This window comes from Saccostrea cucullata, unplaced genomic scaffold (genome assembly GCF_032062105.1).
Source record: "Saccostrea cucullata isolate Sc308-1 unplaced genomic scaffold, CSIRO_AGI_Scuc_v1 ctg533, whole genome shotgun sequence".
Lineage (NCBI taxonomy): Eukaryota > Metazoa > Mollusca > Bivalvia > Ostreida > Ostreidae > Saccostrea > Saccostrea cuccullata.
Window position 1 is genome coordinate 255,798 of NW_026926449.1, and position 12,973 is coordinate 268,770.

A 12,973-nucleotide genomic window follows, 5' to 3' on the forward strand; every position below is an offset into this window, starting at 1 on the left:
AAATGAGGCAGTCCTTCGGATGAGACCGTAAAACGAGGTCCCATGTCACAGCAGGTGTGGCACCATAAAGATCCCTCCCTGCCCAAAGGCCGTAAGAGCTAAGCATAGGCCTAAATTTGCAGCCCTTCACCGGCAATGGTGACCTCCATGTGAGTGAAATATTCTGGAGAGGGACGTTAAACAGTATAAAATCAATCATCAGTGGGATTTGGTAAAGTGAGGACAAGATAATTTAGTTTAAGTATTAATGATATTTTTGATTACTGTCAGTCTTCTAAGAGGAGTAAGTTTAGAAAAAGTTTTTCCTGTGACATGATTATTTTAATTAAAACGTGTTGATTTTAATTACTATCATGATATTGCTTTATAAAAAGACAAAATAACAATATGTGGTACGTGGGATAAAGATAACAGTTTGATTATTATATATATATCTGATCAAGAAAAAGTCTGCTTTAATGCTTCAGTGTCATGTTTTCAGTAAAACCAATGCATATATTTATCACCAGACTCCCCAGACTGTCCGTACAGTCCGTTAAGGTTTGAGTAGACACAGGCCCAGTACCACCAGGCTCCGTGTCGTAATATATAAAACATGATTGTTAAAAATCTAATTCAATGGTAGAAATATTGAAGAAGAAGGAAATTACTGTAATTGTCTAAACATTTGTACTTGAATACAAAAACAACAAAAAGTTTCTGTTTGTTTGGCAAAAATAAAATATCAGATTTGTATTGTATGTCAGATCTGATTATAAATGATCTCTAGTTTTTTTGTCTGATCATCATCTGAGTCTGCTTTAATGAGTCAAAGTTACTTTTCCAGTGATACCATGTCGTGTATTTTCCACCAGAATCACCAGCCTGTCCGTACAGTCCGTTAAGATTTGACCAGGCACAGGCCCTGTACCACCAGGCTCCGTGGCTTGATGTAGCACAGTTATCACCACTCCAGTTGTCGTTATCCTGATCCTGTGTGCTGAATTTCATTCCATTGTGAAGATTAATCAAACTATCATCTGTAACAGAGTATATGATGAATTATATACAAATGTGTAAATCATGAAGAATTTTGATACATCATATAAAAATTAGACGTATCATTTAATAATTTAAAATAGATATAAAATTTGTATTCGGAAAATAGCTCTTCACAGTTAATATTCTTTCTTCATAAACCTGACTTTAAATATTATCTTATATTATCTAAAATAAACATGTTAAGCTTGATGTTGCTAAATCATGATTGCATGTATCATATAACCAACCCTTAGTCTTTTAAAAGATAATTGAAAACAAGTATAAGTTCTGTTTATGATAATCTATGTTTAATTAACGATACTAATAATTCAAATAAATTAATCTATCAACAAAAAATAGGAAATCAATAAAATCAAGATATTCTACATTTAAAATTAGGGTTACATGCTCATATATGTGGGGAAAAAAGCTTCAATATCAACCCTGTTTATAATGTTTTTTTTATATCATTTTCTTGTGAATCAATGGAGAGGACCATCTAAGTTGGTATAATTATAACTTGTGTCCAATCCCATTGATTGTGTTCAATAAAATATGTTCAAATTAATGAAGAATTAACAGGATATCAGTACGCGTTAGCACTAAATAGAACTGAAAGATTATAAACACCCCCCTCTTTCAACAAACATCATTTTGATAACCATGCAGAAAAACTTCAAAAAGTATTAATGGAAGAAACCTTTAATTGTATATACCATTTTATATGCCATACATGATATGCAATGATTACTGAAACCTATGGATGAGGAACTGGTTAAAATTTTGTCACATTAACAGAACGTGTCTCCATTGTTTTGAACATATTTTATTGACTATATGTCAAAAAGATTGGACAAATTTCCAAAAACATTAAAGTCCTCACAGTACATAAAATCTGGATAGCTCCCTTTACAACATTTACATTAGTATTACAATAATATCTACATATACATAGAAGAACAAAAACAATTGTTTAATGAATAAGGAAATAATATCAAATTATCAATGAATAATAATGGTGATTATAAATACAGTGTTGATATTATAGAAATATAATAATTTCAATAGAGATAATATTCCTAAATAAATTTTTGAACAATACTAAATATTTTTTTCATTTTCCTGCGAAGATAAGGAATCATCTCCCCATAGCAATTTATGCACATTTATCATTTTTACATTATGAGTTACAAGTAATACATTCATTATTAAGCGTCTAGGTTCAAAATATTTTCTAAAACAAAGAAAAAATGATGACTATCTTCTTTCATACCACAAGAACAATTTGGATTCCTTATGAAATTACATCTATGCAGATCATAATTTAAAATACAACTGTGTCTTAATTTTGTTTGTAAAATATTCAGATATCTTTTGCCACATAAAAAAATACCTGGGAGGTTTATCATTATTATTACTCAATTTTCTTTTAAAATTCCTATTGAACTTATTTCTCTTGTTTCGTTGCTCAGTGAATTCCATTTGAGAACAGTATCGGGGACAAATGACTTGTTGTATAATTCAAGCCAGCATTTAGGTAAAGAATAATCAAATGAATTTCGAGCATTGTAATTTGAAACAGTGTCTCTAACCATCGATACAATGTTTTTTTTAAGTATTCAGGAGATAGGTTTTTGTGGATTTTTACCTGTCTCTGTTGATGTTTGTCACATTAACAGAACAGGTCTCCATTTGTGCTTGTTACATTAACAGAACAGGTCTCCATTTGTGTCCCTTCGAAAATGTGTCACTTATACTGAGACGCCTCCACCCATGACTGGCCGAGGGGGAAGGGAGGGGGCTGCAAATTTATATCTATACCGGGACTCAGGACCAGGGCCTTTTTCGTGACAGCACTTATTGCGACAGAGAACCCTTGTATATATGAATTTGTCCGAAAAACCGGTCTCCAAGTCCCATAATGGTATTCCAACCCGCGAAATCAACTCCTAACTCCACGACTCTAAAGCAAACTAACCACTGGGCCACGTGGGCAACTGTTCATTTGTTTTAAAAATAAATGTGTAATTCAATAGGAACCAGCAGTCTTACATTATATATGACCGAAAGGTCTTAAAACAAGATTTTGAAATTGATGCCTTTCGAGAAGGCGAAAGCGTTTCAATATGGTTCTGAATTATATTTATCCAATGTCTTTCCTTTACAGTAATTTTTTAATCAACTTAATTGATACAACAATTAATCAATCAATTCTACCGTATTTCAATTCAAAAAGTTTTAACACCTAGGGCTTACAGTAATAATTTTTTAATCAACTGACGGAACAAAGACAAATAAACTGTTTTCACAATTCAATGTACCGGTTAATTGGTAGTTGGCTTGCAATAAAATACATTGTAATATCTATGAAATATCTATGTCTTTTCCATAGAGCCACGGCTCTAGAATTATGTAAGTCAAACATAACATCGTATCGAAGTCATTTAATTGATGTAAATAAATTGCCGAAAAATTTGAAATTTCAGCATGTTCAAGGAACTCTTTAAAATATTTTTACTGTTCTGAAGTCCCTTTTTTGTAATGCGGTAACTCGATCAAGAAACCTGATAAATAAACATGGCAAATCTACTTTCAAAAATTTTAAGTAGTTCGACTATCGGTCAGAATTTCCTCTGATTTTCAGAACGTTTATTCCCCTTAATCATTATGTACGACCATACCATTTGTGTAAAGAATTTGCGATTTTCAAATAAGCGTGTGCTTGTAATCTTTTGTAATTATAATGAATTGAGATTCAGTTGCGAATTTGTTGGCGAAAATACCGCGAAATATTAGTGCTTCACGTAAACTCTGCAACACAGAAAAATCTCAAATGATGGAGAACCCTGGATGTACATGTATATGACCGAATAGTCTTAAAATACGTTTTTTGAAATTGGCGCTTTTTAAAAAGGCAAATGCGCTTCAATCTAGTTCTGAATTATATTTGTTTAAGGCCTTTCCTCTAAAGAAATGCCTGTTTTTTCGTGATGCTATTTCTTAATAAACATAATTGATGTTGTTTGACATCAGATGATGACACAGCGCTGCAACAGGTTAATATCAGACTCTCTGTTAAACAGCTGTTTTACAAAAGTCTTCAAATTGAGTTTATGTCAATGAATACTTTACCTGCAGTTCCTGTGTATCCGGATACTGTGAGTCGATATTTCTCTGTCTCGTTTCCGATATAAAACGTGGAATATTCAGCATAAGCTGTGTCCCCATCAAATGCCTGGATATCTACTCGCAGTTCTTGGTCCTGATCTTTGGTTAAAGCATAGATTGCATCATTCCCTTATAAAAATGTTACGAAAATCATTAAATCTGATATTTATAACTATTGATCAAAATTTTCAAAATTTTTCATTAATAAATTATTATTAATTTATTTATTAGATTATTAATAAATTACACATATTCACAGAATTGGTTATACAAAACAATTAGTGTGTGTGGGGGTGTTATTAATGGACACATGGTGGATGCTGCCTTAAGAAGGCTACGGAGATAACAAACATTATTCAATATCAAAGTCCATCAAACAATACAAAAAAGGAGCAGAGCTAACACGGACTTCCAAAAAATCAGAGGTGGGATCAGGAGCCATGGAGAAATGAACATCCCCTGCTGACCGGTCATAACCGCCGTATGCCACTTGTCAAGTTCGGAAAATAACGGAAAATTCCGTTGTAAATTCTATGTATAAATAATGGACTAAGTATGAAAAATGTCAGTTAGAATATCAATGATAAGAGTATCAATGATAAATTGTATTTGCTGACAAGGTCATTGTATTGACCATAGAATTTATAAAATGATTTCTTTTAACTAGACTGTTAATATTCCTGTTTCATCAACTTGTTTGTCAATATTTTAACTCGTTTTAGAAATTGTTCATACGTAGAGCATGTTCTTGCGTACCCGTACCAAGAGAACTGAGATATATACACTCCGTTTGCAGGTGATGAAGTTATATTGCTGCATAAAAACGGGAGATGACGATAGAAAAGTTAAAGATATCACGTTTATCATATAGCTTGGTTGTTAGATTACCATTAACGTCTTTTTGAAGTAAATATCTTAAGTAAGAGACAGATGCGTCAGACTATAAGCGAAAAAAAAATTCTGAAGTAACTTATTTTGTTTTTTTTTTTCAAATCAGAAAAAATATATAATAAATGTTGATAAAAAGTTTTCATTTCGAGTAAAAGTTGTTAGCTGTCTTATAATTTAATCATACATAGTTTCAAAGGCCTTTTATATCATTGCAAGACACCACAAATCACTTTTTATTTTATATCATGCTAATTAGCATTGTTATCTAAGACTGGATTGAAGAAATTCTTATCTAGTATCTAAAACCGTATTAATCATTTTCCTTTTATAGGGTACAAATGTAAACTTTAAGATATTTTCTAAGTCTTTCAAAAACCTTTAATCTTATAAAAATGAATAAAATGATAATTGCTGTATGAAAAAAATTCTATTTCAAGCTTAAATTTAATGCATTTCAAATTAAATATCAATTTTTGGAGTTATCCTTCCTCTGGCTGAGTATCGGATATCCTTAAGGGCTATTCAAACCCATAGCATAAGAACTTCCAATGATTACTTCTTCTTTCAATATTTAATTATTATAAGAATTAAAATTTTCAATGAAGAATTAAGATATGTAGGCAAAAAAAAAACTACATTGTATAAGACAATTTGACTGCATATATGTATTATTTTGATCTCAGTACAATGATACATGGAGACATGAATTTTTAAACCTATAAAAATACAAATGTTGTTCATGAAAAAAAAATCCAAGATTAAGAAAACTCACATGCAACAAAAATTGATTTTGTTTATACTTGTAATATTATGTTCTGTATAATAGCCAGAAAAGAAATAAACTCACCTGCTTAACTTTAATTCTTATTTGTATGTAAAAGTCCGTGTTATATAATAAATACCGAAGTAGCTGAGGGTAACAATGTAAATATCCATCCCTCTAAAACAATTGTTAACCTCGGGTCGTTTTCTGTTGACATTGCGTTTATTAGGGGTAAACTTTTCAATGTTTCCCTCAAGTACAAGCATGCAGCATAAATATAAACTATAAATTTTAATTTCAAAATTTGTATTCTTACCAATCCAGTAATTGTTCCTTGGATCCCCAAAACCTTTTTTGTATTCTTCCCAGGTTCGATAGAAATCGGTTGATCCGTCTATTCTTTTCTGTAAAACCTACGGAATTTTTAAATCTAATAAACTGTGTTTAGGTGTGTTCAGCATATTTTTTGTACAGAACTTTAGGTAATTATCAATCACAGGATGCACCATTCGTACAAAATTTGTTTAAATAAGACATTGAATTACTCGAAATTGAACTTGTTCAAGGTAAGGCTTAAACTTGATTGATTAAAGTGAAAATTTGACATTTTGCATTCATATCGTATATACGTCCCTTTCCATATTTTCAAAACAATGTGAATGTGTATTTGAATCCCTGAATTTGAAAATCTACGGGTAAAAGGTGTTCGAATTAGTAATATACATGAAAACTGAGATTTCAAAATTCCAATGATTGTTCAGAAAGCAATTTAGTTTTACTGCTTTTTTATCAGATGGCAAAAATACTCACTGTCCACCCGCCCCCGTCTGTGGTCATGTCACAATAAACGGAAGTGATTTTTAAACCAACTGCAATACTATATGCACCATTTTTTCCTTTCAGACTGGAATTTTTTTTTAGCATTTCATAGCAATTCCAGTGGATTAGACCTAAGTCAAATGGAGAAAACATACAATAAATAAATGATAAAGTTTGGACAATGCATAATAATTTAGAGATTGGATTCTAAAATTCTGATATACGAGGGTTGATCCAAAAGTAATGTCACAACTTTGAAAAAATTGCTACAATTCGACGTAAAGCAACAAAATTATGCATGATGGAAGCTTTATTTATTTCAAATCAAACCTGAAACATTCAAAGGAATATGGTGTATACTTTTCAAAATATCGGACTTTAAACAATGTGCATTTATGGTAGATAAATATAATGTCATATGGCGGATACGCAACGTCATATCTTTAAGCGTTTCCCCTTCTTTTCATAAAAAATATTTGTGATTCGCAAACACTTTCACCAATATAATTCCACTTTCTTCAAGAATTCTTGGTACTATTATACACTAACTCTTTTCATAATTCATCCCTCTGTCAATTTTTTTAACAGCTAGTAGCATAAGACAAACTTAAAAATTCAAATGTCACTCTATACGTTTGTCTTTTTTGACAAAGTCAGACACCATTGTACGTTTCCGTCCGATCTCCTATCTTTCGGTCTTCTTGTTCTCTGTTAATCACACAGTGACAAATCACACGCGCAAAATTACTGAAACCATCTATTAAGATGTCTCTTATTTACATTCTTTTTTCTGTAAGTCTGACTGATTAATGAAAATGTCGCTACCCTAACAAAAAAATACTATAGTTAACTATAGTTAACTATAGTTAACTATAGTGAACTATAGTTAACTATAGTTTACTATAATTAACTATAGTAAATCAAAGTGTCAAAGTTTTCGTCAAAGTTTTTCAAAGTGTCAAAGTTTTCGCCAAAGTTTTTCAAGTGTCAAAGTTTTCATCAAAGTTTTCAAAGTGTCAATTTTTTCGCCAAAGTTTTTCAAAGTGTCAAAGTTTTCGCCAAAGTTTTTCAAAGTATCAAAGTTTTCGTCAAAGTTTTTCAAAGTGTCAAAGTTTTCGCCAAAATTTTTCAAGTGTCAAAGTTTTTGTCAAAGTTTTTTATAGTGTCAAAGTTTTCGCCAAAGTTTTTCAAAGTATCAAAGTTTTCATCAAAGTTTTCAAAGTGTCAAATTTTTCGCCAAAGTTTTTCAAAGTGTCAAAGTTTTCGCCAAAGTTTTTAAAAGTATCAAAGTTTTCGTCAAAGTTTTTCAAAGTGTCAAAGTTTTCGCCAAAGTTTTTCAAAGTGTCAAAGTTTTCGCCAAAGTTTTTCAAAGTGTCAAAGTTTTCGTCAAAGTTTTTCAAAGTGTCAAAGTTTTCGCCAAAGTTTATCAAAGTGTCAAAGTTATCACTTTAGTAAATAAAAGTTTTCACCAAGTGTCAAAGTTATCACTATAGTTAACTATAGTAAACTATAGTTTACTATAGTTAACTATAGTATTTTTTGTTAGGGTAGTGATGATTCCCATATTTTGAAGCAAAAATGCATTACAACTCGTCGAGCCTTTTTCCCCATTTCGACAATCCCTTTTTTCAATGAAACAGAGTAAAACAACAGTATTTTTTATCACAAAAACCAATGCCGTCAATTCATTTTCAATTAAAAAACTAGAAAATGACGAGAATTGTGTCCATTACACCTTATAAATTGAGAAATGTAAGTGATATTGACTTCATGTTTTGCACATATGTAGTGTGCTCTAGAATTTGTACATGTATATAACCATGTTTATCCATCTCGGTACCTTTTACCTTGACCTTTTACGTTCTTTTCAAAATGCCTCTTTGTTCAGGTACATTCAGATATATTTTTAACATTTACATGTAAGAGGGAATCTATGCTATTAAGCACTTGTTAATTTTGTCAAAATATCTTATGAAAAATACTAGTTACCAAACATTCGACCTAGACTTAAACCTTTGGCTTGCTTTGCAAATATACTCCAGATGGTTGCTTCAACTTTTCTCTTTGATTTTGAGAGGCATGGTTTTGAAACTTAGCGTTTGTTTTAAATGTTAGATCGGGACAATGAGTTTAGACGCTGTATGTATTAATTTACGGTTTTCACACAATCTGAAAATTACATACCCATACCTTAAAATACATCGGGACCAATACACCAAAAATATCGCTGTCAGTTGTAGTTAAAACAAACTAAAGGATAGTCGAATTAACACGTGTTTATTGAATGAAAGATCATCATTTCTTGTACTTTCATTTCATTATCTGCTTAAACTCTATAAAGGGCCCGGGATTTTTTTTTCATTTATTGTTTATTTTTATGTAGTTTTTGTGGTTTATGACGACCATCACTAAGTTACGAATTCTCTGAACCATACAAAACCTCACTAGACTCTCTTGGTTCGGAATGTCCAGTAAAACACTGGACACTTTTCCTCCGGACGTCGTGCTTCCGTCCAAAAAGATTTCTCTATGTTGTTACTGTCTGCAGAAACTTAACTGCTATTCAGGAGAAATATAAGAAGCCTAGACTCGGCAGAATATCCATTGTTGTAACTTGAATTTCATTCAATTGCAATTCAAAACTGATGTATATTAAGCTACAGAAAGCTACAGAAAATATAATTTTAATTTATTTTACCTAATTGTGCTAAGAGATTAACGTAATCAGAAATTTGATAAATATTTACACAATAGCCAAATAGTCATTAACCTATATAATGGTTAAAAAATGAAGTGGAGTATTCCTTCTCCTTGGATTTAATCTTGGCTCTATCTGTATGTGAGATAATTGCATATTTGTTGTAAGACATTTATATGGACATTTACAGATAAAATCTAATATATGACAAGATTTATATGAAGTCGTCCGCTTTTCATAACGTTTTGTCTTTGGTAGGCCTAATGAAATAGTTTTCAATCATTTTTCTATTTTAACATTTTTCTATCACAGTATTTATTGATATTCATAGGATTCATTTCTGTATTTATATATGAATATTTACGTTTGCATATATCTATCTCAGATGAACCTATTGAAAATTTATTCAATTCTGTAGGTGAGAATTTTATTTGGGGGTCACTGTAGAGCTACTTATCAAAACATCAACCATGTGTGACCCTGTAATGACACTAGGCAATGAGAGTTTTATTATTAAACTATTGTTACAGAAGCTAAAGCACTTGAGGCTTGGGGAAATGTTTTTGCAAATCATATGAACTGATTTTCTTATGATTCACATATGTATACCATGTGTTAATCATATGATTTGCTTCATATGGTTCACATATTATGCCATTTCTTATGATTCTCATATGAAATCCATCATATAATTCACATATGATACACGTATGTGGATCATATGTGGCCTGTATACTTTGTTTAATCATACGAGTTGCTGAAACAAGAACTTCAGCAGTCTTGATTAAAGTTATCATTTTTAAGTTCTATGGTCGATACAATTAACTTGTCAGCAATTAAAAATCATTATTAAGTCAAATGCTGACTGACTGTTTTTCATACTAATTGTAAGGGCATTATATACACGCTGAATTGTCAACGGATTTTTCTGTTATTTTTCGATCATGACAAGGATGTGACCGGTCGGCAGAGGAGACTCACTCCTCCATCGCACCTGATTTCACTTAGGTCTGTTTTTGCTCTGCTCCAAATTTGTATTATTTAACGGACTTTTGAGCTTGAATACTGTTTTTTATCTCCATATATTTTCCTTTTTAAATACAGCTGTAGAGACGTCACCTGAGGAAGTTGTAGCGGAGTGCTCAATGTATCATTAAACTATTTCACGTTTAATTATTATTGATGAGAGAAAATGGGTTTTCTACTTATTTTCCTTTGGGAAAAAGTTGAAATATTTGAAAATAAAGACTATACCATCACAATTTTCCCCTGCATAACCATTGGAACAACTGCACATGTATCCTCTTGCAATGGACGCCTCAATCACACAGTAACCATTCTGACAATCATGGTTTTCACATGGATCGACTGAAGATACAAAATGTTTTTAAATGAACTTATCTCTTGACTTATAAGTACTTAAAATTGTCAGCTAGATTTATACATGTGCTAAACTAATAGCAGCATATTGGAACGATAAAAGCACTTGAATACCTAAAAACCAAACTATATATTACTCAATTAAAAAGTTCATCTCATGCAATCACGCAGCGTTTTGATCCGACTCGGTTTCTGAATGCATATCACCCTTCATTAAACCATTAAACGTGTAGAGCAGAGTGGCACCCAGGGATCATTTTACCCGTTGTATGTCAGTCCGTCCGTCCGTCTGCCTGTCTGGTTGTAGCTGAATGTCTATCACAACTTGTATCTCAAAAATTGTAAGAAATATGGACTTGATATTTTGAACATTTATTGCGTTGCACTATAACAAATATGGCAATTTGTTATTAAACATGGTTACCGAACTCGTTACTTTTGGCCTTGTCCTATGATTGTCATAAATAAGTAAAATATGACAATGTGCAGCATATTTTTTTTAAATTTTAGCGGTATTTCTATGCTATTTAGCTGTGCATTTTCTATTGTCAGACTCTGTCGCAATTTTATATCATATATGGACGTTTTTTTATGCTTAAAGGAATATCATGTTGTATTTTTTTGTGCAACAACTACTGGATATTACAGTAGCTTAGAAATAACTGACCACTCGTAAATTTAGTTACATCTTAAAAGGGGCATGGACACAGTTTCAGCTGAAATTTTTTTTACCGATTTAATTTTTACAATTCCTAACAAGAGCAATTTTAATAATCAGCAAATATTTGAACATTTGTTGATTTTCAAAGAGCTACAGGACTGAGAATTTTGAAAACAAGGCTCGGGCCTTTTTTTTGTTTACATTAAGATAATATCATATTTATAACAAAACGAGATTCGGCAAATCATTTGAAAATATCTTATTGTATTTAAAATTAACTTCATTATTGAAATAAATCTGCTTTGACGATCACACAAGAGTATGTTTAACCTATGTAACCAAAAACAAGGCGCAGGCCTTGTTTACATAACAAATGTTTGGAGCTCTAAGTCTGTCTTGTAACTCGACAACTGAAATATAAAAAAACAAGAGGTCCATGGGCCACATCGCTCACCTGAGAAGCTTTGGCTATTCTGTTCTTTACCAGATTTCCCCCTTTAATACACATTGTAACCCCACCCTTCCCACTTATCATAATTTAAACAATTTGAAATCTACACTACCCCAGTATTTTTCCAAATAAGTTTCAGCTTTGATTTTCAGACTTTTTCTATATATTTCTATGTAAAACATTGATTCCCCATTGTGGCCTCGCCCTACCCCTGGAGGTCATGATTTGTACAATTTAGAATCTACACTACCCTAGAATGCTTCCACATAAGTTTCAGCTTTTCTGACCCATTGGTTCTTGAGAAGATTTTCAAAGATTTTTCCTATATATTTCTATGTAAAACACTGATTCCCCATTGTGGCCCCGTCCTATCCCCGGGGGTCATGATTTGAACAATTTACAATTTACACTACCCCAGGATGCTTCCACATAAGTTTCAGCTTTTCTGGGTCAGTGGATCTTGAGAAGAAGATTTTTTAATGACCCAACCCTATTTTTGTCTTTTCTTGATTATCTTCCCTTGCGAGGGGATATGTCTTTTCATTTTAACAATTTAAATTTCCCTTTACCCAAGGATGCTTTGAACCAAGTTTGATCAAGATTGACTCAGTGGTTCTTGAGAAGAAGTCGAAAATGTGAAAAGTTTACAGACGGACAGACGAACGGACGGACGACGGACAAAATGTGATCAGAAAAGCTCACTTGAGCTTTCGGATCAGGTGAGCTGAAAATGCTGATCATTAGAAATACTTTAGTTGAGTATTTTTAAAAATAAACAATGGTATGAAACCTTATGGTTGAAACTATGTATAGGCACATTTAAAGAAGCTAAAAGCAGCGGCAAATGCATTTCTTGGAACACTCTAGTTTCGAAGATGTGGTTTGTTTAAAATGTGTAATTGGTCCTAACGTTAACAGGCACAAATCCTCAATTTGACATCTACTATGTTCTGCTGCGATTCCTTACTGTTTGATATCTAAATATCTCATTCAGTCAACATGCATACGGATTTTAGCTTAATTAAGTTACTGTTAAAGATCATTGATCATATGATTTGAAAGGTAACCCTTAATGTGGTAAATGTTTATTATATCTATATATAAGGAAAATAAAGTAAAGCT

At 31.9% G+C, this 12,973-nt stretch overlaps 1 protein-coding gene across 1 annotated transcript; it reads right to left on the minus strand.

Moving 5' to 3' along the window:
• Positions 1-593: 593 nt before the first annotated feature.
• Positions 594-10,727, minus strand: LOC134271720 (ficolin-1-like; the record flags this gene model as incomplete). Its single annotated transcript, XM_062753930.1, has 5 exons — positions 594-1,019; positions 4,153-4,317; positions 6,159-6,255; positions 6,653-6,792; positions 10,614-10,727. Coding segments are annotated over 5 exons (770 nt in total), but the record flags the coding sequence as incomplete, so codon positions are not given.
• Between the last annotated feature and the right edge of the window lie 2,246 nt (positions 10,728-12,973).